The sequence below is a fragment of the Mustelus asterias genome, chromosome 7 (assembly GCF_964213995.1).
Source record: "Mustelus asterias chromosome 7, sMusAst1.hap1.1, whole genome shotgun sequence".
Taxonomy (NCBI): domain Eukaryota; kingdom Metazoa; phylum Chordata; class Chondrichthyes; order Carcharhiniformes; family Triakidae; genus Mustelus; species Mustelus asterias.
Window position 1 is genome coordinate 111,307,769 of NC_135807.1, and position 27,708 is coordinate 111,335,476.

The 27,708-nt window shown below is 43.1% G+C and overlaps 1 protein-coding gene across 2 annotated transcripts in view; it reads left to right on the forward strand.

The window, feature by feature from the left end:
• Positions 1-27,708, forward strand: part of dpys (dihydropyrimidinase) — a 225,793-nt gene that overhangs the window by 84,705 nt on the left and 113,380 nt on the right. For both annotated transcript variants that reach the window (XR_013498353.1, XM_078216692.1), the window contains exons 5-9: positions 5,890-6,046; positions 9,639-9,780; positions 12,894-13,036; positions 18,562-18,769; positions 23,294-23,414. Coding sequence is in view for 1 of the 2 variants with exons in the window: in XM_078216692.1 (XP_078072818.1) it covers positions 5,890-6,046; positions 9,639-9,780; positions 12,894-13,036; positions 18,562-18,769; positions 23,294-23,398 (755 nt within the window). In the remaining variant the exon portion in view is untranslated. The remainder of the gene's footprint in view (positions 1-5,889; positions 6,047-9,638; positions 9,781-12,893; positions 13,037-18,561; positions 18,770-23,293; positions 23,415-27,708) is intronic.

Below are 27,708 nucleotides of genomic sequence, written 5' to 3' on the forward strand. Positions count from 1 at the left end.
TGAACATTGGGGGTGGGGCAGGGGGGTGTTCGGGGAGGCCGACGATTAGTGTGGGGGGAGGGTGGTTGAGAAGCTGGCGATGGAGTGGGGGGGGTGGTGGTGTGGGGAAGCAATCGGGAGGCCGGTGATGGGGGAACCAGTGCACGTTCACTGATCTCCACACTGACAGATCGGTGCATGCACGGTGACCTGCTCAGCACACTGATTCTGTGATGCACAGAGTGCTGGAGATTCATTCAACTGTACCCCCAAAAAACAGCAGGATAGACTCTTGTTTTCCTGCCCGTTGGGCACTAACAGTTGTAATAGCACAAATGGCCTCCTTCTGTGCTGTGTCACTTTCTAATTCTATGTGGTACTAATGAACTGTCAAAATGCCACTTTCTCCTTCATTTGATGTAAGCCACTACCAACAGCAAATTAAGCAGCCAACAGAACATATAAAAAATATTGCAGAGAATGTGGCTAAATGATCCTTTAATAAGTGCACATCAATAATAATAAACTGGTCAAAGTTCTTACTAAACTCACGATAAAATGTAAAAAAAATCCAAAAATGCGCTGCTGTTCTGTCAGTTGGATAGAATTAAAATGAGGAAAATGTCTTAAGTGAAAGGGTTGTGGATCTTTGTAATTGTCTACTCCGGTGATAGAGTAAAGGAAATACTTGCATTTATATTGTATTTTCCATGACCACCAGGTGTCTCAAAGCCTTTACAGCCAATGAAGCATTTTTTGAAGTGTAATCTCTCTTGAAATGTAGGAAAAGTAACAGCCAATTTATGTTCAGCAAATGTCCACAAACAGCAATGTGATCATGACCAGATGACCAGGGGCAGCACGGTAGCACAGTGGTTAGCACTGCTGCTTCACAGCTCCAGGGACCTGGGTTCGATTCCCGGCTTGGGTCACTGTCTGTGTGGAGTTTGCACATTCTCCTCGTGTTTGCGTGGGTTTCCTCCGGGTGCTCCGGTTTCCTCCCACAGTCCAAAAATGTGCGGGTTAGGTTGATTGGCCGTGCTAAAAATTGCCCTTAGTGTCCTGAAATGCGTAGGTTAGCAGGATTAGTGGGTAAATATGTAAGGATATGGGGGTAGGGCCTGGGTGGGATTGTGGTCGGTGCAGACTCGATGGGCCGAATGGCCTCTTTCTGTACTGTAGGGTTTCTATGTTTATGTTTAGATCATCTGTTTTTGGGGATGTTGATTGAGGGATAAATATTGGCCAAAACATTGCGTGAGGGGAGAGGCCGCTGCTGAGCTCTTGTTTGAACTTTGTATGCGGACTTTCTTGAAGGCAGATTTTATTAGCCAGATCCCAAGATGTAACTGCTGTGTTTCTTCCATTGGTGGTTAATTGCTCTTAGAAAATACCATACTAGGGTCAGTCAGAAGTCGTACTGGCTTGCACACTTTTACCCATATGCTATATAATTTATTAAGTTGGCTGAATAATTGTAGTTGTTATAAAGCATTGTGGAATTGTTTGCTGTATTCCGATTCAAATTGTGATCACAATTTTATAGACATTTAAAACAAAACTCCCCTGTTTTTCTTTGAAACCGTGCCATGGAATCTTTTACATCCATCCAAGTAGTCAGCTGAGGCCTGGTTTTAACATTTCATCTGAAAGGTGGCACCTCCGACAGATGCAGGGAATGTGGCTAAATGGTCATTTTATAAGTACACAGTCAATAATAATAAACTGGTTCTTACTAAACCAGCTATAAAATATAAAAATTCTAAAAATATGCTGCTGATCTAAAAGGGGTGATTGTTGGATATGTTTTGGATAGAACTGAGAAGAGAAAAAATGTCTTAGGTGAAAAGGTTTTGAATCTTTGTAATCACCTACTCCAATGTTAGAGAAAAAGTAAGACTTGCATTTGTATAATATTTTCCACAACCACCAGATATCCCAAAGCCTTTATAGCCAGTGAAATGCTTTTTGAAGTGTAATGTTATCTCAGTACTACATTAGAGTATCAGCCATGATCTTTGTGTTCAAATCTGGAATGGGAGTTAAATTCAGAACCTTGTGATTCAGAGGCAAGTGTTCTACCAACCGAGCCATGGCTGACACAGTTGCAGAATTATATTGCTAGTTTTTTTGGATACTAAGGGTGTTGAGCTCCATAGAGAGTGGTTGAATTGAGCCAGGATCATATTTAATGGTATGGTAGAACAGGCTCAAAGGGGAAAATGGCCTACTTCTGCATATATTTCATATGTTCTTATAGGGATCCTTGTTAAAATAGCATGTAAATTAATATGTATAATGCTAAATATTAACTTTGAATTGAATTTGATCAGAAATTAACTTTCAGCATGTCAGATCTTAAACACTAATTATAGAATGAATCTACCCTACTATGTTTATTACAGTAAACATTATGTCCTGTTTGTGACCTCATGGGACACTGGACACCTATCTGCCAGTCAAGCGCTTCACATCTTAATTGAAAATGCATCTAGTGACTGCTGTTTAAAAGTTGAAAGCTATTCTGTTATGAATGACACTATTCTAACCAGTCATATAGAGCCAGTTGGATGTCAATGGTTTTGCCACAGGGTGATGTATTGCATCAAGTACAGTTGCATTAGCCATTACCACTGGCTTAGCATACTGCATATAAGGGAGCAGCACAGTGGGCTCAGATAATCGTCCCTATTGCATTGTTTCCCATCATAGGTCATAGTTGTATATAGAAACACAGGTATCTGTAGAATTTCACACACTATTCTTGATGCCTACCTTTACATGACATGTTTTATTTATCAGGAATTAACTCATGATCAAGAATGGAATCATCCAGGCCAGCGTTTACGGTCCCGCCACAGCCCGTCTCCCACTGGTGGATGTGGCGGGACATTTAAATTACCATTTACTTCAGCGGGTCGTCATATCCCACCAGGCAGGAGGGCCGTAAAATCCTGGCCCCAGTTTCTCCCTGTTAAATCCCCTCGCTAACAAATTCAGTGAATCCTGGATATTGAGGGATAGCACAGTAAGAAGTCTCACAACACCAGGTTAAAGTCCAACAGGTTTATTTGGTAGCAAATACCATAAGCTTTCGGAGCGCTGCCCCTTCGTCAGATCGTCCATCTGACGAAGGGGCAGCGCTCCGAAAGCTTATGGTATTTGCTACCAAATAAACCTGTTGAACTTTAACCTGGTGTTGTGAGACTTCTTACTGTTCTTACCCCAGTCCAACGCCGGCATCTCCACATATTGAGGGATATACAGTATTGGATAAAGAGAAAAAGGGAGGCATATGGCAGACATCGTGGTCTCAACAGCAGAAGCTCTAGAGCAGTATGGAATGTTCAAAAGGGAACCTAAAAAGGAAATTAGGAGAGCAAAAGGAGAACATGAATGGATACTGGCATGCAGAATAAAGGAAAATCCTAAATTGTTTTACAAGTACATTACGGTAATTAGGGAAAGAGTAAGGCCCATTAAGGATCACACTGGCAATTTGTGTATGGAACTGGAGGATAAAAGTAGGGTTCTAAATGAACACCTTGTGTCGGTGTTCATGAGTGACTGGGTCGATGTAAAAATAATTAAAGAAATTAATATAGAGAGGAGATTCTAAGTGATCTGGCAGACTTAAAAGTAGATAAATCTCCAGAGCCAGCTGAAATGTATCCCAGGTTATTGAATGAGGCAAGGGAGGAAATAGCAGGAGCACTGGCAATAATTGTCAATTCCTCGCTGCCAGCAGGAGAGGTGCTGGAGGACTGGAAGACAGCCAAAGTGGTAGCATTATTCAAGAAGAGAGGAAAGAAAAAACCAGGAAACTACAGACAGTCAGTCTAACCTCAGTGGTGAGGAAACTATTGGGAGCAATTCTCAGAAACCAAATTAATCTGCATTGGGGAGGCAGGCATTAAGGAAGAGTCAGCATGGTTTTGTTAGGGGGAGGTCATGTCTGACCAACTTGATTGAATTTGTCGAAGAGGTGACCAGGTGTGTAGATGAGGGCAACACATTTGACAGTCTTCTTGGACTATATCAAGGTTTTTGATGAGGTCCCACATGGGAGACTGATAGTGAAGGCAAGTGCCCATGAGATCCAAGGAAATTTGGCAAATTGGATTCAGAATTGGCTGAGTGGGAGGAAGCAGAGGTTGATGGTCAAGGGATGTTTTTTGGACTGGAAGACTGTATCCCGCAGGGATCAGTATTGGAGCCTTTGCTGTTTGTAGTTTTATATAAATGATTGAGACTTGAATATTGGAGAGTTCATCAGTAAATTTGCAGATGACATGAAAATTGGTAGGATGGTAATCCTGAGGAGGATAAACTTAGATTACAGGAGGATATAGATGGGCTGATCAGTGGCAAATGGAATTCAATCTGGAAATGTGAGGTGATGCACTTGGGCAGGACAAACAAGGCAAGGCAATGAATACATGATGAATAGTAGGACCCTGGGAAGCACTGAGGATCAGAGAGACCTTTATGCATGTTCACTGGTCTCTTAAGGGCTTAGGATAGGTGGATAAAAGGTTAAGAAGGCATGTGGTATACCTGCGTTTATTAACCAAAGCATGAGTTTAAGAGCAGAGAGGTTATGTTGGAACTGAACATTGGTTAGGCCACAACTAGAGTACTGTGTGCAGTTCTGGAATCCACGTTATAAGAGGAACGTGATAGCACTGGAAAGGGTGCAGAGAAGGTTGCCTGGGCTGGAGAATTTTAGTTATAAAAACAGATTGGATAGACTGGGGTTGTTTTCCTTGGTGCAGAGGAGACTGATGGGGGACATGATTGAGATGTATAAACTATGAGGGGCATAGATAGAATAGACAGGAAGAAACTTTTCCATTTGGTGGAGGAATCAATGACCAGGGAGCATAGAGTTAAGATAAGGGGCAGGAGTTTGAGAGGGGCTGTGAGGACCTCATTGCCTGAAAGGGTGGTGGAGGCGGAGACCCTGACAACATTTAAGAAGTATTTAGATGTGCACTTGCGATGTCAAGGCATAGAAGGCTATGGAACTAAAATAGGTAGTTGTTTATGATTGGCGCAGACGCAATGGGCCGAAGGGCCTTTTTCTGATCTGCAGACCTCGTTCTTTTTGGAGACCTCTATGACTCTGACTCGTCGTAACCTTTTTAACTCTAAGAAGAACAGTTTCAACATCCCGAGAACCATAGGAATACAGCAAGAAGGAGGTCATTGAGCCCATCATGCCTGGGACAGCTATTTGAAAGAACTATCCAGTTATTTGCGCTCCTGTCTGCATTTGCCATAGCTCAAAGAACGTTTTGCTTCAAGTATTCATTCATTTCCCTTTTGCAAATAATTATTGAATCTATTTCCAGTACCCATCAAAGTGGTACATTTCAGACTGGAACAACTTGCTACTTCAAGAAAAATGCTTCTGATCCCACATCCTGTTCTTTTCTCTTGATTCTCTGTCCTCTAATTGCCAACACTTCTGCCACTGGAAATACTTTATCCTCTTTTATCCTATCAAAGTCATTCAGTAGTTTGAATACCTTTGTTAAATCTCTGCTACTTCGCCCATGCATTATTTACTGCATTTCCAAGTTTTTTATCTTCTGAAATTTTGAAATAACCTGTCAGGGTCATTAATGTTTATCAAACGTCCAGTGGCTTTAATACTGACCCCTTGTCCAAGAAACAATGATGCTCTACAAATCTGTCAATTTTGTATCAACATTACCACTCTCCATTTATTTCTGCTAACATGTTGAGTGTTGCACTATATCAGATGTCTTTTTGAAAGTCCATGTTCATATCAACAGCAATACCTTCATCAAACATCCTTGTTACTTCGTAGCACAAATCGTTTTGCATTGTTTTAAACTCTATGCTTTAATTAAAATTTTCTTCGATCAAAATTTTTATTTCTAGGGAAGGTTGTTTTTGGGGAACCCATTGCAGCTGGTCTTGGGACAGATGGGACTCACTACTGGGACGAAGATTGGCGCAAAGCCGCAGGATATGTCATGGGACCTCCACTTAGACCTGATCCCACAACACCAGGATATCTCATGGACCTGCTGGCAAAGTGAGTACTGTGAAATCACACCTCATTGTTGGGTGACACTGAATGTCAACTTTACTTGAAGAATTAATAAATGGACTATAGCACTTTAATATCAACAATTTGAATCACTTCAGCACAAACTGTGGCTCATTGTCATTCACGACTTGATCAGGGCTTCCAAATTGAACAAGCAACTCGTCGAGTCGATCTATAGTTGCCTCTGCGAACACCGACTTCATAATTGCTACTTCTAGCCATTTTGAGTGAGCATCGACCACCACCAATTGCACTTCTCCTTCCACTGCACCTGCAAAGTCTATATGGATCCTTTGCCTAGGAGCTTTAGGTTATTTCCATGGATGGAGATGCGACAACAGCGGTGCTTTCTGCAATACAGCGCCTGCCTTCTGCTTGATCTGGGAGTCAACACTTGGCCACCAATAATCGCTCCTAACAATCTCTTTCATTCGCACTGCACTTGGGTGTCCTTGGTGCACTTGATCCAGCATCTTCCTTCGTAGCGTGAGAGGAATGACCACTTTCATATCAATGAAAGACATCCGTCTATTACGACAACTCTCACCTCCTGGACAGGAAGGGATGCAAATCAGACTGATTTCTATGAGTAGTCTTTCCTCGGAAGACTAAATCCATTACTTGATTTAAGATTGGATCGTTTCTTGTGGCTTTTCGTAATTGGGCTGTGGATACTGGTGTCTTATTGTGTAGATGAAAATACATTATTTTCAAATGCTAATCAGTAACCTCCAGTGAGAGGCAGCCATGCTGTTCAGATTGTCTGTATTGAATGTCGTAGGAGTATTCTGATAAAAGTAGTGCCCATCGTTGTAAGCGTGCTGCTGCCATACATGGTGTAGGGTATGTTTTCTTCTTAGAATAAATGTAGGCACAACTGGTCAGAAGTAAAACTTCATTTATTAAGCATCATTTAAAATTAGCATTTACAGAAAGCAAAAGATATTAATTTACTAGTAAGAGAGAGAGACAGACAATACAGACTTGATCCAGAAGCTTGTACAGGATTCAGCACATAGCTATTATTAACAATATATGAATTTATTATTATGTGTTATTAAAGAGCTGGGTACAAGCAATCTCCAGCTCTCAAAAACAATTCACAGGTGTTTGACCATGGAAGCTTCTGTTTATGCAAAACTTTGCTTAACATTGCATTTTCAAATGTAGTCAATTTCTAAGCTCAAAACCCAGAATTCCAAGCTGAGTTTTAAAATGTGGCCAAGTTAGCTTTAAAGCAACACATGATGAATTACATTAGGCAGAAATACCTTAAAATGAAGCTTTTTAACTGAGGCAAACCATGCAGAGGATCCCACACATGGCATTCTGATATATGGGCCAAAAGGGTAGTAAGGGGCCTGTGGTCAGTTAACAGCATAAAATGCTGGCCGTATAGGAGATAGGAGAATTTCTTCACCTCAAATTCAATACTCAACCTTTCCTTCTCGACCTGAGCATATTTTTCCTCTGTTTTTGTCAAAACCTTGATGAAAAGGCAATGGGCCTTTTTTCTCCATTTGGACAATACATGTGACAATATAGTACCAACCCCATAAGGCGAGGCATCGTAGGCTAATTGCAGTGGCAATTTGGATCGAAATGGGTGAGCACTTCAGACCTTCGTAAGGCATTTTATCTTTTGGTTTCAGATTCCAGCATCCGCAGTAAGGCATGTTTTACCTCCCTGGTAAGCCTCTTCACACCCCTGGGTTTATCTCCATGGATGGCCTTAACCAAGCAGTAGGTGTAACGGTTTCAGTATGGTAGCTAGATCTGGTGTGAACTTGCCATAATAATTACCAATCCCAGGAACAGTAACAATTGCAATACATTCTATGTTCTAGGAGTTTTTATAATATCCATTTTCTTGGGTGCTTTGTGTAGTCACTCAATATCAATGACATGGTCTGGGTATTCAATCGAATCTTTAAAGAATTTGCATTTATCTTTCTTTACTTGCAGGCCACGCTCCTGCAACCTTTTGAAGGGCTCTTCAAGGTTCTTCAAATGCTCCTCCTTGGTGGAGCCCATCACCAAACTATCATCCAGGTAACACTGGACCCCGGTAACCCACTTAGAATTTGATCCATTGCCCTCTGGAAGAGGGATGGTGCCGACATGATGCCAGAAGGAAGCTCTTATAGCGGAAAAGGCCCCTGATGAGTTATTATCATCAGGGGTAGTTGGGACTCTTCCGCGACTTCCATTTGGTGATAGGCCTGAGACAAGTCCATCTTTGAAAATTTCTTCCTCCCTGCCAATCCGCTAAACAGGTTTCCGATCTGAGGAAATGGGTAATGATCCACACACACAGCTGGGTTGTTGGTTACCGTGAAACCCTCACAGATTCTCACCATGCCATTTGTCTTCGAGACTGGCACAATTGAGGTGCCCCATTTGCTGGTAGTGACTGATTCCAGCACCCCTATACTCAACAGTCATTCTAATTCGCCGCCTTCTTCAGTCAAATGGCATATGGCACTGGACATGTCTTTCGACTCCTTGGACGAATCTGAGTTTAGTTGAATTTTAATCTCGACCCCTTTGATCTCACTCAGGGTCTCCTTGAAGACTTCCTTATGTTCTGTAAACCTGTTCACGAATCTGCCAGCCTATTTACCACGCCCCAGTTTAATTTTAATTTTTGCAGTCAGGAATGTCCAAACAAGGTAGCTTGACCACATACAACAATAACGTTGCATATGGTCCCTCAGTTGTAACTTAACCAGTGCATATTCTCTCAGTGGCACCACTTGCTCTGAATAAGTACGGAAAGTGATTTTGGAAGGCTTCAAGGCAGTGTTTACAACTTGTCTCTATACTGAGTCCGGAATCAGTGATAACCGCTGCCCCATACATTACTTCCTTTTTGATTATCTCCCTTTCTAGCTTGGGAAGGATCCAGAATCTATCAGCTTCTCCTCAAACCGATAATATATTCAGTCTGAAATCCAACGATTTGGGTACTTCCTCTTCCTCCACAGATTCAGCAGACTCCCTGTCCCCTTCTTGGCTGGTGACATGTATCGTGTGCCTAGTCTTCAGGTTTGTCTCTCTCCAACTCCCCTTTTCCTCTTTCAATTGTGCCCTACAATTTGGGGTATTATGCCCCACTCACTAACTCTGGCAGCACTGGGCTTCGTGAGTCCAGCATGTGGACTCTTTGTGGCCAGACTTGCCACAACAGCGGCATTCTATGGTTGACGCCATGTTTTGTTTATTTGCATTATGTAAACTCAAAAGGAATTAAAAGTTTATGAAAGATTAAAAATAATTTTTAAAAAATGTTTACAAATTTTTTTTCAAAACTTGCCATAACACTGCACTCTGCTGGACCTTAAGGAGTCCTCCTTTGCTGTTGACATCAAAGGAGACCTGGCCTTAGTACTTCTGCCCCCTGCCACTACTCCTTCATAGTAGACTGTGTCTTCACCCAGGACAGGACGTCTCAACTGTAACATTGTAAAAAGGTACGGCTTCAGTTTCAATCGTGGTTAGCAAGAACTTGCTGCTGACAAGATCTGGGTTCAGGCCGTTATGATTGTGTTGTCACTTTGTCTCTCTTTCTTTATAGTGGTGACCTTACTTTGACAGGAACAGACAACTGCACATTCAATGCCTGTCAGAAAGCCGCTGGAAAAGATGATTTTACAAAGATTCCAAATGGGGTAAATGGTGTGGAGGACAGGATGTCCATCATTTGGGAGAAAGGAGTGGTAAGTTTGATTCAAATTGTCGGAACCAATATTTCTGATATATAGTTATGAATCCTTAGAATTGTTTACCAGTTTGGGTTGCAAAGGAATTAGCATGAGGAGTAAATGCACCAGTCTTGAGGCCAGGATTTGGATCAACCAATTCAAAATGTATCTAATTACATTCACATTCACACAAATTATATACTGGATAATGCTGTAAAGGATGGCCTACACACTTTGTCAAGTCATTCTGTTAAACACTTCAATGTGACCAACAGTACTCTAATTCGGTTACGTTTACTTTAGCGTTTACGGTTACAATTCGGTTACGTTTACTTTAGCGATGGAAAGGGATAGGTATATACCGAAGGGCAAGAGTTATAGCTGGGGGAAAGGAAATTATGATGCAATTAGGAGAGATTTAGGATGCATAAGTTGGGGAAGGAAACTGCAGGGGATGGGCACAATCGAAATGTGGAGCTTGTTCAAGGAACAGCTACTGGATGTCCTTGATAAGTATGTACCTGTCAGGCAGGGAGGAAATGGTCGAGTGAGGGAACCGTGGTTTACTAAAGAAGTTGAATCTCTTGTGAAGAGGAAGAAGGAGACTTATGTAAAGATGAGATGTGAAGGCTCAGTTAGGGCGCTTGAGAGTTACAAGTTAGCCAGGAAGGACCTAAAGAGAGAGTTAAGAAGAGCCAAGAGGGGACATAAGAGGTCTTTGGCAGGTAGGATCAAGGAAAACCCTAAAGCTTTCTATAGGTATGTCAGGAATAAAAGAATGACTAGGGTAAGGTTAGGGCCAGTCAAGCACAGCAGTGGGAAGTTGTGCGTGGAGCCTGAAGAGATAGGAGAGGCGCTAAATGAATATTTTTCGTCCGTATTCACACAGGAAAAAGACAATGTTGTCGAGGAGAATACTGAGATACAGGCTATTGGACTAGATGGGATTGAGATTAATAAGGAGGAGGTGTTAGCAATTCTGGAAAGTGTGAAAATAGATAAGTCCCCTGGGCTGGATGGGATTTATCCCAGGATTCTCTGGGAGGCTAGGGAGGAGATTGCAGAGCCTTCGGCTTTGATCTTTATGTTGTCATTGTCTACAGGAATAGTACCAGAAGACTGGAGGATAGTAAATGTTGTCCCCTTGTTCAAGAAGGGGAGTAGAGACAACCCTGGTAATTATAGACCAGTGAGCCTTACTTCTGTTGTGGGCAAAGTTTTGGAAAGGATTATAAGAGATAGGACTTATAATCATCTAGAAAGGAATAATTTGATTAGGGATAGTCAACACGGTTTTGTGAAGGGTAGGTCGTGCCTCACAAACCTTATTGAGTTCTTTGAGAAGGTGACCAAAGAGGTGGATGAGGGTAAAGCAGTTGATGTAATGTATATGGATTTCAGTAAAGCGTTTGACAAGGTTCCCCACGGTAAGCTATTGCAGAAGATACGGAGGCATGGGATTGACGGTGATTTAGCAGTTTGGATCAGGAATTGGCTAGCTGTAAGAAGACAGAGGGTGGTGGTTGATGGGAAATGTTCATCCTGGAGTTGAGTTGCTAGTGGTGTACCACAAGGATCTGTTTTGGGGCCACTGCTGTTTGTCATTTTTATAAATGACCTGGATGAGGGCGTAGAAGGATGGGTTAGTAGATTTGCGGATGACACTAAAGTCGGTGGAGTTGTGGACAGTACGGAAGGTTGTTGCAGGTTACAGAGCGACATAGATAAGCTGCAGTGCTGGGCTGAGAGGTGGCAAATGGAGTTCAATGCGGAAAAGTGTGAGGTGATTCACTTTGGAAGGAGTAACAGGATTACAGAGTACTGGGCTAATGGTAAGATACTTGATAGTGTGGATGAACAGAGAGATCTCGGTGTCCATGTGCATAGATCCCTGAAAGTTGGCACCCAGGTTGATAGGGTTGTTAAGAAGGCGTACGGAGTGTTAGCTTTTATTGGTAGAGGGATTGAGTTTCGGAGCCATGATGTCATGTTGCAGCTGTACAAAACTCTGGTGCGGCCGCACTTGGAGTATTGCGTACAGTTCTGGTCACCACATTATAGGAAGGATGTGGATGCATTGGAAAGGGTGCAGAGGAGATTTACCAGGATGTTGCCTGGTATGGTGGGAAGGTCTTATGAGGAAAGGCTGAGGGACTTGAGGTTGTTTTCGTTAGAGAGAAGAAGGTTAAGAGGTGACTTAATAGAGGCATACAAGATGATCAGAGGATTAGATAGGGTGAATAGTGAGAGCCTTTTTCCTCGGATGGTGATAGCTAGCACGAGGGGACATAGCTTTAAATTGAGGGGTGATAGATATAGGACAGATGTCAGAGGTAGGTTCTTCACTCAGAGAGTAGTAAGGGCGTGGAATGCCCCTGCCTGCAGCAGTAGTGGACTCGCCAACATTAAGGGCATTTAAATGGTCATTGGATAAACATATGGATGATATTGGAATAGTGTAGGTTAGATGGGCTTTAGATTGGTTTCACTGGTCGGCGCAACATCGAGGGCCGAAGGGCCTGTACTGCGCTGTAATGTTCTATGTTCTAAGTGAGTGCCGACAATGCATTCAGATGTCATTTTCATGCCTCATTGTTAGGAACATGCTTTGCTCTTTTGCCCATGATTCTGTTGGATAACTATTAAATCTCACTATATTCCATGCCATTCATATTGAAGGAAGAAAATGCTGTCACTTTCCAAGACACACTCCCAGTGCGTGCAGGAGTGAAATCAGCTCATATATGCATTTAAATAATGTCATTCAGAACGTGTAAGAAGAAAGTTGCTTCCCCAAGGGTTTATAGATGAGACCATGGAATAACTTTGTGGAAGGGAAGGGCCTGTTTAAAACAATTGTTATTTGTTTAAAAAGGAACACTTGGTCATGTCATCCCTGTTATGTTGATTCAAAGTAATTTAAATAGCATCATTGGTGGATGACTTAGAGTCACAGCTGTTATGTGAAATCAAGTTAACTTTGGTTTTCTGTTTGGGCTCCAGATAGTGTTGGCTACCTGAAATAATGTTCCATTGCAGATGCATTGCATAGTCAAACCATAAAAGTTTGTGTTTTTATTTGAAGGTCTTAAGAGAACTGGCAAACTTCTGTACCTTTCTCCTTTCAGCACAGTGGTAAAATGGATGAGAATAGATTTGTGGCTGTGACCAGTACCAATGCAGCCAAGATTTTTAACCTTTATCCCAGGAAAGGAAAAATAGCCCAAGGCTCTGATGCTGATATTGTAATCTGGGACCCATCTGCTGTCAGGTAAGGTAGATGAAAACTGCAGTTATTTTTGCTGAAACCATTGGGCTAGAAATTGGCATGCACTACACCCATTTTGGTGGGTGCAAACCATATCACTTAGCAATGAGATGGCCTTCACCCTCTCTGCACAGATGTTGGCTGCAGCGCTAAGTTGGTGTGGCCCATTTTTAAGTAGCTGCCTAAAACAGGTCTTAGGCCCTTTGAATCTGGCCCTAATACCTTTTGAAGGACCCCTTGAATTCTGAGCAGGCTCCCCTGCTCAGAATTCTTCTGTGGCTACCAATTAAAACAAGTATAACAGCATACAAATTTTCAGTACAGAAGGATGCCGTTCAGCCCATTATGCCCATACTGGTGCGTTGAAAGAGAAGTCGGGCTTAGTTCCACACTTCCAGCTCTGTGTGCATAACCCTGTTAAGCTCAACATTCTCAAGTACCTTGGCTAATTCCGAATTACAGTTATTTATGGAATCAATGTTCCAGATTCTGACAGCTTTGAGTGAAAGAATTTGTGCTCATCTCTTGAGATTATTATTTTAAATCTATGACCTCTGGTTATTGAAACATAGTCTTTCATTACCTACTCTATCAAAACCTCTCATTATCTTGTGAATCATTTTTAGGTCACCTCTTGACAGTTCTTTCAAGAAGCCATCAGGCACCTATCTGTTCTAATCCCATTTTCCAGCACTTGGCCATAGCCTTGTATGCTGTGGCATTTCAAGTACTCATCCATTTCAGGCCATGATTTCCAGATTCCCACCATCCTCTGGGTGAAAATGTTTTCCATCACATTTCCAATAAACCTCCTATCCTTAACTTAAATCTATTTATGCCCCTCATAATCTATCAATGCCCCTCTTAATCTTGTCAGTTTTTTGTCACTTTTGTCACTTTTTTGGATAGAGGTGCAATTCTCGCCAGTAGGGGTCCGAGCCTAAGCTCGCTGGTGAAGCTGGCTGGGAGACCTCCTGCCCCCGCGCCCCCCACCACCATCGGTGGCTGTGTACTCCCCCGTGGCAACATGGGTTGCTGGTATCGGGTCCCTCCCGACAGGTTCCCCGTCATGACCCCTCCATGGCCCACCCTACACATACCCTGTGTTCCAGTCACACCCCCCCAGCCCCGTGTCAACAACTTCCTGTGCCAGTCACCCCACCCGCTCACACACACCTGCTACGATCACCTGCCTCCTCCCAGTCATAGCCCCACCCCCACTCAGTCCCCATCCCTTTGGCACTGCCCTTGCACAGTTATGGTGCCTGGTGGGCACCAGGCACTGCCAGGCTGGTACAGCCCCATGGGCTCCGTCTGGCCAGGCTTCCGAGCACCTGGCGGCTTCAAAGGCCTCCAATATCCCAGGCAAGGCCATCACGTCTGGTCTCTGCTGATGGAGGCCAGCTGTCATTTTTGCCAGTGAGAGCACCGACCGGCCAGGAAGTAAGTTGAAGTGAGCCCGGACAATGCCATCTGGGTCTTGTTAATGACATGATAATCACATCATTAATATTTAAATTGGCTTTGCGCCCTTTCTGGGTGCGAAGCCGATTTTGCTGGCAAAACAGGGCCGGTACGATTGCATGTGGCGAGAAACCGGGTGCAAACCCAATTTATCGCCTCTCTCAATGTTACTGGCTCCTCACACCAATCGATCGGTGTAAGTTCACTTCCATTATCAATTTTCTCTGCAGTTTTAAGTATCAGTATTCCACATGACCATCTCCATTCCTTATACATAGAGTCATACAGAAAGAGGCCCTTTGGCCCATTGTGTCCTTCCCAGCCATCAAGCACCTATCTGTTCTAATCCCATTTTCCAGCACTTGGCCATAGCCTTGTATGCTATGGCATTTCAAATACTCATCCATTTCAGGCCATGATTTCCAGATTCCCACCATCCACTGGGTGAAAATATTTTCCTTCACATTTCCAATAAACCTCCTATCCTGAACTTAAATCTATGCCCCTTTGATATTGACCCCTCCTGTAAGGGGACAAGTTCCTTTCTACCAACTCTATCAATGCCCCTCATAATCTTGTACACCTCTATCAGGTCCCCCCTCAACCTTCTGTGCTCCAAGGAAAACAACCCCAGTCTATCCAGTCTCCCTTGATAGCTGAAACGCTTCAGCCCAGGTAACATCTCTCTTACTTCCTTCCTATAATGTGGCGACCAGAGCTGCACACTGTACTCCATCTGTGGCTGAGTTAGATTGGCTGTGTTAGACAGATTTTTGATCAACAAGTGAGTCAAGGGTTATGGGGGGCAAGCAGGAAAGTGGAGTTATGGCCACAGTCAGACCAGCCATGATCTTACTGAATGGTGGAGAAGGCCAAATGGTCCACACCTGCTCCTACTTATCTCATTTTGCATGATATTTGGTAGATTGGGCACATGCTTCAATGAAAACTCATTATGGTTACCAGCAGGTATTTTCCATGATTATGTTGTAAATATTTTAATGTTCATAGAATCCCTACAGTACAGGAAGAGGCCATTTGGCCAATTGAGCCTGCACCAACAACATCCACCCAGGCCCTATCCCAGTAATCCCATGTATTTACCCTGCTAGTCCCCCTGACACTGAGGCATTTTCTTTTTAGCACCTAACCCGCACATCTTTGGACTGTGGAAGGAACCCAAAGCACCCAGAGAAAACCCAAGCAGACACAGGGAGAATGTGCAAACTCCACGCAGACAGTCGCTCGAGGCCAGAAGTAAACCCATGTCCTTGGCACTGTGATTTTGATATGCTTGCAAGATTATTTTCATACTCCCTTTTTGTAGCTCTTACTATCTATTTTATCACCCTTTGTAAAAGGAAGTAGGGATTAACTTCCTACCAGAGGTTGAGGGGAGACCTGATAGAAATCTACAAGATTATGAGAGGCATGGACAGTATGGATAGTCAGAAGCTTTTTCCCAGGGTGGAAGAGTCAATTACTAGGGGGCATAGGTTTAAGGTGCGAGAGGCAAGGTTTAAAGGAGATGTACGAGGCAGATTTTTTACACAGAGAGTAGTGGGTGCTTGGAACCCGTTGCCGGGGGAGGTAGTGGAATCGGATACGGTAGTGACTTTTAAGGGGCGTCTTGACAAGTACATGAATAGGATGGGAATAGAGGGATATGGTCCCCGGAAGGGTAGGGGGTTTTAGTTAAATCAGGCAGCATGGTCAGTACAGGCTTGGAGGGCCGAAGGGCCTGTTCCTGTGCTGTAATTTTCTTTGTTCTTTGTTCTAACTCAACACTCAAAGAAGGTTGAAGAATTTAGAGAGAGGTTTTAAGAAGGAATTGGGAATGATGAGGTCAAAATATATATAGAATGATGAGAATGATTGGTCATCAGATGTTCAGGATGGGATAGGATACGGGAAGCAGAGGTTTTCCTGACCTGTGGTTTTGAGGGAGGAAAAGGGGAGGCAGGGCAGAAATCCAAGGCATGGATGATTGTTACAGTGGAACATGGGATTAGATGGGGCAGAAGAGGGTCATATTATGGTATTTAAAATAAGTGATCTTTGTGATGGAGAGAATTTGGAATTTAAAGTTGAGGTCAGTTTCAAATAGAAAAATAAAATAGTCAAAAATCTGGGTCACCCTGAAACAATCCAATTGAGTCTAAAGATGTATAGGTTAGGTTGGTTGGCCATGCTAAATTGACCCTAGTGTCAGGGGGATTAGCAAGGTAAAAATGTGGGGTTACAGAAATAGGGCCGAGGTGGGATTATGGTCAGTGCAGACTCAATAGGCCAAATGGTCTCCTTCTGCACTGTAGGAATTCTATAATTCTATAACAGGCTGAATTTTATGCCACCTGTGCAACCTGGCAAAGTGCAGCCACGCTTCGTCCCTCCAGGCCTCACCTCCAAGTTCCCGCCCTCCCCTCCCTCCAAGTTCCCGCCCCCCTCCCCCCAATCCCTCTCCATAGGGTTCCCTCCTTTCCTGCTCTAAAACCCAGGGATTTGCCTCACTCTGAGTGCCATCAATCATTCTTGTGGACCTTTTTGCAATCCCAGCAACTGGCCAATCAGATCAGCCAACAGCTCTTGAGGGTGGCACTTCCTGTCATTTCAGGAGCAGTGTGCAACTCTGTGTGTTTGTGCTGCCCCCAGCATGTTATCGCTGCAGGGCAGACTTTTTAAAAGTCAATCTGGGGTTGATTTTTCTTCCAGGGTGGGCAGGGGGAAAGGTTGGTGAGCGGTAGACCTCCTGTAAAATCCAGTCCAGGAGCTGGGGAGGGAAAATAATTGATAATAAGAGTTTTAGTGGGTTCCGAAGACAATGGATCCCTTTTTCTGCTCTTAAACTGGGGATTGTGGCTGTCCTATAAACATCCCGACATCAGTCAGTGGACGGATCTAGACCAATGGTAAAGAGGTGGAACTAGGTGTTGCCAGCCAATGACTGACATTTTCCAATGTTACTAAGTGGCAGCACAGATGAGGAAGAACAGAGAACCAAGAATAAATGCTTAAGAAATTGAAGACAATAGTGTTGGGATGGGAAGAAAAGCTATTACTGGAGATACTTTGTTCACAATTGACGAGGTACAGGAATTGGCTAGGTACAGAGTACAGGAATGAGATAGACAATCTGGTGAACTGGTGCGGCAACAATAATCTCCCCCTTAATGTCAACAAAACGAAGGAGACTGTCATCGACTTCAGGAAGCATAAAGGAGAACATGCCCCTGTCTACATCAATGGGGATGAAATAGAGAGGGTCGAGAGCTTCAAGTTTTTAGGTGTCTAGATCACCAACAACCTGTCCTGGTCCCCCCATGCTGACACTATAGTTACGAAAGCCCACCAGCACCTCTCTTTCTCAGAAGACTAAGGGAATTTGGCATGTCAGCTATGACTCTCAACAACTTTTACAGATGCACCAGAGAAAGCATTCTTTCTGGTTGAATCACAGCTTGGTATGGCTCCTGCTCTGCCCAAGACTGCAAGGAATTATAAAAGGTTGTGAATGTAGCCCAATCCATCACGCAAACCCGCCTCCCATCCATTGACTCTGTCTATACTTCCTGCTGCTTCGGCAAAGCAGCCAGCATAATTAAGGATCCCATGCACCCCAGACATTCTCTCTTCCACCTTCTTCCTTCAGGGAAAAAGATACAAAAGTCTGAGGTCACATACCAACCAACTCAAGAACAGCTTCTTCCCTGCTGGTGTCAGACTTTTGAATGGACTTACCTTGCATTAAGTTGATATTTCTCCACACCCTAGCTATGACTGTAACACTACATTCTGCATTCTCTCGTTTCCTTCTCTATGAACAGTACGTTTTATCTGTATAGCGCGCAAGAAACAATACTTTTCACTACGTTAATACATGTGACTAATAAATCAAATCAATCTTGCTGATACTGTCTCTCTATTCAGCAATAATTAGCTCGGTAAGAGTTCAATCTATTGCTAACTCAACAGGCTATTTTGATTTCTTGCTTGTATTAACGGTGCAGGTTTCACCTGCCTTTCAGTTTACTGTAGTTTTTATTTGATCTTTCAATTACAAACAGGACTATTTCAGCCAAAACACATCACCAGGCTGTTGACTTCAACATTTTTGAAGGTATGGTCTGCCATGGAGTCCCTGTGGTTACCATTTCACGAGGTAAAGTAGTGTATGAAGATGGAATTCTACATGTTGTACCAGGGGACGGGAAGCATATTCCACGGAAACCTTTTGCAGAGTATGTCTTCAAACGAATTAGACAACGTGATGAGGTCAGTGATTGCTTTAAAATAAAATCTTTACTCACCTTGTTGCTGAGTCAATTCCCAGATGTTGATTCTTCCAGCTTGCTGTTAACATACAAATTTATAAATTATGAGCAGGAATAGGCCACTTGGCACTTCGAGCCCACTTCATCATTCAATAAGATCATAGCTAATCTGATAACCTGAACTCCACATTCTGCCCACTTATCCCTGATAGCCTTTGACTTCCTTGTTAGTCACAAGTCTACCTACCTCTACCTTAAAAGCATTCAATGACCCTGCCTCCACTGCCAGCTGGGAGAAGAACATACTGCACCTTAAATGGGAGAGCCTTTATTTTTAAACTGCGTCCCCTATTTCTAATCTCCCACAATGGGAAACATCCTTTCAGTATCCATCTTGTCATGTCCCCTCAGGACCTTGTATAGGTTCAGTAAAGTCACCCCTTGTTCTTCTCAACCAGTCAGTTTTCTGAACTGCTTCAAACACATTTATATCCTTTCTTAAATAAGGAGGCCAAACTGTACACAGTACTCCAGATGAGGTGTCGCCAACAACCTATTCAACTGCAGCAAAACATCCCTGCTTTTATATTCCATTCCTCTTGCAATGAGCGATAACAATCCATTTGCCTTCCTTAATCACTTTCTGTACCTGCAAAGTTATCTTTTGTGATTCATATACCAGGACACCCAGATCCCTCTGTACCTCCTAGTACCACAATTGCTCTCCATTTAAATAATATGTCCCTTTTCCGTTCTTCCTGCTAAAGTGGACAAGTTCACATTTGCCCATATTATACTCCATTTGCCAAATTTATTCCACTCTAACTTCAATCTTTCATTCCTTTTTATGCTGCATATATTGCCTTGAACTCGAGAGGCTTTTGCATGCTCATGAATGGCTCAAATTATTTAGTATTGTTTTGAAATTGATTGCTTCTGGCTGTTGGAGAACTGGGATGCCACTGAAACCTTTCCCCAATGAAAGCTAACACCTTGAGAGGAAGGGAGCAAAAGAAGGCAAGACACTGCCACAGCATTGGAGTAACAAAATGCTAGTGATTGCTAAGATTTGCCAATCCTAGTCTTGCATCACTGGGAGAGGTGTGGAATAAATAATGCGTTCTTCCTCTATCAGGAAAATATGATTCAGTTTCCACGGAAGGAGGTGTAAAGAAAATACTGAGCATTGCCTAAAATACTGGGAATAGGATGCCTATTGCCAGCTCATCAAGTTGACTGTGTTGATCCATATGCAAACAATTACCACAGAGGGAGAAATGTGCAAAAATGAAGTAAATATTGCCAGTGCAAAAAATGAAACTATTGAACTAATAGTCAAAAACCAATTTTTTTAACTTTACACAGAGTTGATAAAAAGGTGAAAAAGTTACCAGTGAAGTTTGTGTATCGAAGTTTGCATTATGCTCCTATTTGCACCATTTATAGATTTCTAATGTCTGAGAGCTCTCCACTTTTTCCTCGAGTTGAGACCCAAACAATCCCTGTCCACCACCACTTTCCTCTGCCTGGAAACTAATTTCTCCTTTAACTTGTCTCACTTCTTGCAAATAAAAAATGTGGTTATGGGTATTTGCATGGATGTCCCGAGGCATGGTACATTGGGGAGACCATGCGGACGCTACGACAATGGATGAATGAATACCGCTCAACAATCACCAGGAGTGTTCTCTTCCTGTTGGGGAACACTTCAGCAGTCACGGGCATTCAGCCTCTGATCTTCGGTAAGCGTTCTCCAAGGCGGCCTTCACGACACACGACAGCGCAGAATCACTGAACAGAAACTGATAGCCAAGTTCCGCACACGTGAGGACGGCCTCAACCGGGATCTAGGTTCATGTCACACGATCTGTAACCCCCATGACTTGCCTGGGCTTGCAAAATCTCACTAACTGTCCTGACTAGAGACAATACACACCTCTTTAACCTGTGCTTAACCCTCTCTCCACTCACATTGTCTGTACCTTTAAGACTTGACTACTTTGTAAAGACTCGCATTCCAACCATTATCTTGTAAATTGAGTTTGTGTCTATATATGCCTTGTTTGTGAACACAACTCCTCACTCAACTGAAGAAGGAGCAACACTCCGAAAGCTTGTGCTACCAAATAAACCTGTTGGACTTTAACCTGGCGTTGTGAGACTTCTATCTGCATGGGCACAGTGTTACCTATCTTTTTGTGGGTTTTGTGGAACACTCCTTGTTCCAGTCTTACTCCGGCCGCCTCCTATAACTCTCTTTTTCGGTTACATCAATGACTATATTGGTGCCACTTCATGCCTTTGTCTGGACCTGGAAAAATTTATCAATTTTGCGTCCAATTTCCACCCTCTAACATCTTCACTTGGTTCATCTCTGATACTTCCCTTCTCTTTCTTGATCGCCCTGTCTCCATTTCTGGTGATAGACCAATATTCATTACAAACACCCACTGATTCCGACAACTACCTCGACTCCAGTTGCTCACACCCCGCTCCCTGTAAGGACTCCATCCCATTCCCCCAGTTTCTTCAGCTCCATTGCATCTGTTCTTGATGCCACCACGGGGCACTCAACCAGGTTTGACCCTTTTCCTGCACCTTTTCCCTCACCCCTCCCCTCTCTCCTAGAATCATGATAGGGTCGCCTTTGTTCTCATTTGTCAACCCATCAGCCTCCACATTCAAAGAATCATTCTCCTCCATTTCTGCCAACTCCAGCATCATGTTACCACAAACAACCTCCCCTCCCGCAGTCAGCATTCCATGGGGACCATTCCCTTTGTGACACCACGGTTCATCCTCTATCACACCTAACTCCCTACCCATGACACCTTCCCTTGCATTGCAAGAGGCGCAACACCTGCCCCTCACTATATTTATTTGCACAAGATAAAGAGACCTCAAGTGCTTGCAGTTTTAGCTTTTGAAACCTTAAAGGGTCTGGATCATTGACACTTTTATTGGGCTGTATTAAAAAGTGTTTTTTAACAAGGTGGAAAGTTATTAATGAATGACACTTCTTTTACACATCCTGCTGTCATAGAGTTCGTAGGTTCGATACAGTGTATAGTGGGTCAGTGGGCATGGAAGTGCCATAGCATAACTTGACGTGGAGGACACAAGGGGCCACAGGGTGTGGGTGGTGGAGCATACCTTGACATGGGAATATGCGTGACTATAGGTGTTGTTTGGGGAGGTATACTTTGCCATGGGGGTAGAGGCGGGGGCATGAGAAGGAACTTTTGAACTTATCTTTTAACAGGTTCTCCCATGTACCAATGGTCCATGACACCTCAGGTGCTGTGAACCACAACTCTGAAAAGCTGACCCGACTGCAGAGGATTAGGGCATGTCTATCCCTGCAATGGAGCCAGCAAGATCAGGAGTGCAGGGTGAGGGCTTAAAGTCACCCTGACTCAGTGAAAATGCAACCCAAAATGAGAACTGATTAGGACATATCCTTTCATTTTCGTGTTTATATCTACCTGCCAGCTGTTAACATCCTGTGTAGTTATGAATTTACAGCCCATAAATGTCCCTAACTTGCACAAATTGGCTATCTTAGGCCCTGACTTTTAACTTTAACCCCCTACCTCTGTCCCCATCACCCTGCCTGGCTGAAATTGAGCAGTGATGTAATTAAAATGGGGCCAGCCACTTACCACCTCTGATGTTGCTGCCTTCTTATTGTGTTCCAATCTTAAATTGCCCTTTTGAGTAGATGATCAAAACACATGCAAGAGGGAAACCGAATACATTGATGACCAAAGGTTGGGGAGGTGGGTGCTCTCAAACAGTGTGCCCTGTTTGAGAGCACAAGGTGTGCCCTGTTTGAGAGCACATTTCCATTCCATCTGACGAAGGAGCAGCGCTCCGAAAGCTAATGGTGTTTGCAACCAAATAAGCATGTTGGACTTTAACCTGGTGTTGTTAAAACTCTTACTGAGGTGGGTGAAAGCCAGAAAAGGCCCAGCATGTAGATTTAAGAAAAAAATATTTTTAAGTTTCCTGATGGGTCAGGAGGAGCAGGCCTTGAACCTCCTTTGCTTCCTACTTCCTCCCCCAGACTTATTGCAGAACTCTCCCCTCATTCCTCTCCAAGATGCCTCCAGAGATCCTTCAACTGAGGGCCAGAGTACATTCCTTTGGGACCAAGTGGTAAATTTGCCTATTTTCAGCAGGAACTCTGGAAACATTTATTTAAATTGGGCTAAGATTGGCGAAGCCTCTTCATCCTCAAGTGTACTGCTTATATTGAGGCTTGCATACACCAAATCTACCTTCACACAGCATTAAAATCAGAACTTTAGAGACATTGCAAGGATGGCTAATGTGACTGTGCTACATTTCATTTAGAAGTGCTTGATGCTACAAAACAGTAAATAATGTTTCACTCTCCAGAACTAACATCCTTCATCTTAATGAGCATAAAATTCCCCCCTCCTTTCAAATAATGCTTTAAAAATAGCAGTATATGTGCTTCCATCAACATTAAGTCAAATTAATCAGTATTGTTAAAATATAGGTTTGTCAGCCTACACCAGTGCAGAGAAAGCCATACCAAGGAAAAGTTATGCCGCAATGTTCAACCGCCACACCTCCCCATGATGGAAGAGACTTGCATCAGTAAACATTTTCCCTTTCTGGTATGTAATATCTATTTATAGTTTGAATGGTTACCGTTGCAATTATCCAAACTGTTCACTGTTTGGATCACAAAGAACTCATGTCAAAGTAATCGTTTTATATTGTCTATTATCATATTGGAACATGCACCAGGGAAGTGTTAGGTGTATTCAAAAGCTTTAAGGTAGACAAATCCCCAGGGCCAGATGGCATCTATCCCAGATTACTGAGGGAGACAAGAGAGGAAATTGCTGGGCCTCTAACAGAAATCTTTGTTTCCTCGTTGGCCACAGCTGAGGTCCCAGAGGATTGGAGGATAGCCAATGTTGTCCCGTTATTTAAGAAGGGTAGCAAGGATAACCCGGGTAATTATAGGTTAGTGAGCTTGACATCAGTGATAGTGAAATTGTTGGAGAAGATTCTTAGGGATAGGATCTATACACATGTGGGACTGAGTGGTCTTATTAGCGACAGACAACATGGTTTTGTACGAGGGAGGTCACGTCTCACGAATTTGATTGAGTGAGGTCTTTGAGGAGGTGACAAAAATGATTGACGAGGGAAGGGCCGTGGATGTTGTCTACATGGACTTTACTAAAGCATTTGACAAGGTCCCTGGCAGGCTGGTGCAAAAGGTTAAGTCACACAGGATCAAGGGTGAACTAGCTAGATGGATTCTGAATTGCCTTGACCATTGAGACAGAGGGTAGTGGTGGAAGGATGTTTTTCTGAATGGAGGTCTGTAACTAATGGTGTTCTGCAGGGATCAGCCTTGTTTGTAATATATATAAGTGACTTAGAAGAAAACGTAGCTGGTCTGATTAGTAAGTTTGCAGATGATACTAAGATTACTGGAGTTGCGAATAGTGATGAAGATTTTCAGAGAACACAGCAGGATATAGATAGGCTGGAAAATTGGCAGATGGAATTTAATCCGGACAAATGCAAGGTGATGCATTTTGGTAGATCCAATTCAGATGGGAGCTATAAAATAAATGGCAGAACCATCAGGAGCATAGACACACAGAGAGATCTGGGAGTCCAAGTCCATAGGTCCTTAAAATTGGCAGCACAGGTGGAAAAGGTGGTGAAGAAAGCATATGACATGCTTGCGTTCATCGACCAAGGCATTGAGTATAAAAGTTGGCAAATTATGTTACAGTTATATAAAAGGTTGGTTAGGCCACATTTGGAATACTGTGTCCAATTCTGGTCACCACACTACCAGAAGGACATGGAGGTTTTGGAGGGAGTACAGGAAAGGTTTACCAGGATGTTGCCTGGTATGGAGGGTATTAGCTATAAGGAGAGATTGAATAAACTGGGATTGTTCTTGCTGAAAGACAGAGGCTGAGGGGTGACCTAATAGAAGTTTATAAAATTATGATGGGCATAGATAAGGTGAACTTATCTATAAGGCTTTCTTCCCAGGGCAGAAATGACAATTACAAGGGGGCACAAGTTCAAGGTAAGGGGGGAAAAGGTTCAGTAGAGATGTGCACGGGAAGTTTTTTTACACAGAGAGTGGTGTGCAGATGGTTGAGGCAGACACGTTAACGACATTTTAAGACTTATCTGGATAGACACATGAACAGGCAGGGAATAGAGGGATACAGGCGGTTGGTCTAGATAGGGCAATGTGATAGTGCAGACTTGGTGTGCCGGAGGGCCTGTTCCTGTGCTAGACTGTTCTTTGTTCTTTGAGTTAGTGGTTGGAAGGAGACAGACTGCACAAGGGTGCTTCATAGATGAGCTTTTAATCAGGAACTTCTATAGCCCCAAATGGCCTGGATCTTGTGTTCAGAGGAAAGTGGAAGTATACAGAGGTTTTGACACTCTGACAATTTAATGATCTGTACTCCTGACCAGGCCCTATGCCTGCTAAGAGCATCCCTCAAAGAATCAGTGCCTTGCACTTCAACAAATATTTGCAAGCAGCCCAAATATACATGCTGACAGCTGCTGGTGGGATCATTAGTATGAGCTCTCCCTGATCCTGCAAACTGCAACTTCTAAATTCGAGCGTAAGTTCCCCACCAATTGGGGTGGCCTGGTCCTTTGCAGGCCTCAGTAGCAAACTTCTCTGGGTTCACCACTATTGAGGCCACAAAATCTAGGCTGAAGTGTATTCATTTGTGTGCTTGTAAAACATATTTCCAATATTATTTTTGTTAGGTCAGGGTATCGAGATCAGCTGTGCAAAAGCAGTTAAATGAAGTGAAGTACAGATCAGTTATCATCTAATTAAAGTATGACAGCAAGAAATGATCTTGGATCAGAAGATGTAGAAACCATATGGATGGAGTTAAGAAGTAACAAGGGGAAGAAAAAGAAAATGTTTGTGGAAGTAGTCTGTAGCACCCCCCGCCCCCCCCCCACCCCTGCAAACAATAGTTATTCTGTAGGATGGAGAATAAATTTGGAGATAATGACGGCATGTAAAAAGGCAATATGTTGATCATGGGTGACTTTAATCTTCTTGGACATTGGGAAAATTTAAATGGCAGAGGTAGGCATGAGGAAGAATTCATAGAGTGCGATCCTAAGAAAAGAATTCTAAGTGCCGAACGAGCAAGAAAACAAAAGAGAATCGTGCAGGGAGGTGCCTGCTTGAGACCATGGAGGCTGGCTGAGAGCAGCAGAGGCTGAGTGACAGGACTCTGCTCTCATAGCAGAGGGACCTGCTCATGCGCAATTGTGCCCCTCTGCTGCTCTCAGCCAGCGTTTGCCCCCTCCCCTACAGGCAAGATACGGCTTTTGCTGTTATTTTTTCACTCTAAGTGCATAAGATCGCAGATTTGGCTCTCCCAAAATTGATCAGAAACTCTCCTGTTGTCACGTGTGTTCTGGACTTAAAATTATTTTTGTAAGATCGCCTCCAGAGTCTGCAGAGGGTTATATAGAGATTAAGTGTGTGGGCAAAAACTTGGCACATGGAATATAATGTAGGAAAATGTAAAGTTGTGTGCTTTGGTAAGAAGAATAAAAGAGCTGAATATTATTTAAATGGAGAATCATAGAATCCTACAGTGCAGAAAGAGGCCATTCGGCACATCGAGTCTGCCCCAACCACAATCCCACCCAGGCCCTATCCACATATCCCTACATATTTACCCACTAACCCCTCTAACCTATGCATCCCGGAACACTAAGGGGCAATTTAGAATGGCCAATCAACCTAGCCCGCATATCTTTGGAGAAAGACTGCAGAAAACTATAGCACAAGAGGGATTTAGGGGTCCTCGTACATAAATCACAAAAAGCTAGCATGCAAGTTCAGTAGGTAATTGGGAAGGCAAATAGAAGGTTGGCCTTTATTTCAAAGGGAATGGATTATCAAAATCGGGAAGTGTTGCTAAAACTGCACAAGGCACTAGTTAGACTACAGCTGGAATATTGTGAACAATTTTAGTCCCCTTATCAAAGGAAAGATACATTAGCATTGACAGCTGTCCAGAGAAGTTTCACTAGTTAATCCCGGGTGTGGAGGGATTTTCTTATGAGGAGAGGTTGGGCCTGTACTCAATGGTGTTTAGAAGAATAAGAGGTAACCTTATTGAGATATATAGATTCCTCAGGGGGCTTGACAGGGTAGACACTGAGAGGTTCTTTCCCCTTGTGGGAGAGTCTAGGACCAGAGGGCATAATCTCAGAGTAAGGGTCCATCCATTTAAGACATAGGTGAGGAAGGATTTCTATTCTCAAGAGGGTAGTGAATATGCGAAATGTAGAAGCTAGGTTGTTAAGTATACTCAAAGCGGAGAAGGACAGATATTTAATCTGTAAGGGAATCAAGGGTCATGAGGATAAAGCAGGAAAGTGGAGTTATAGATTATAATATCAGATCAGTCATGATCTCATTGAAATGGTGGAGCAGACTCAATGGGCCGAATAGCCTACTTCTGCTCCTACGTCTTATGGTTTTATGAATGGAGGAGTAGGCTCAAGGGGTTGAATAGCTTGTCCCTGTTCATGTCATTTTCCTCCATTTTTGACTTCAAATGTCAATTCATACACTGGTCTTGTTCCATACGATCCTGTATAGTATTCATCATACTTGTCTAGGCAGTTATGTAGGACAAATAGCCAAACACAGGGGACATCATAGCCAAGCCCACTGCAGTTGCGGTGAGTGGTATCGTGGTTATATATTTTTTTCCTTGCAAATCCTAATGTATTGAGGTCAATTATATTGTCCAAAATGCTATTCCAAAGAAAACCAGTTAACTGTACAAACCAGAAGTTGAATCTGGAATTTTTCTGGTCTGTATGCCTTGAGGCTAAAATGCACATTACCTTAAAGGTTAGTTTCTC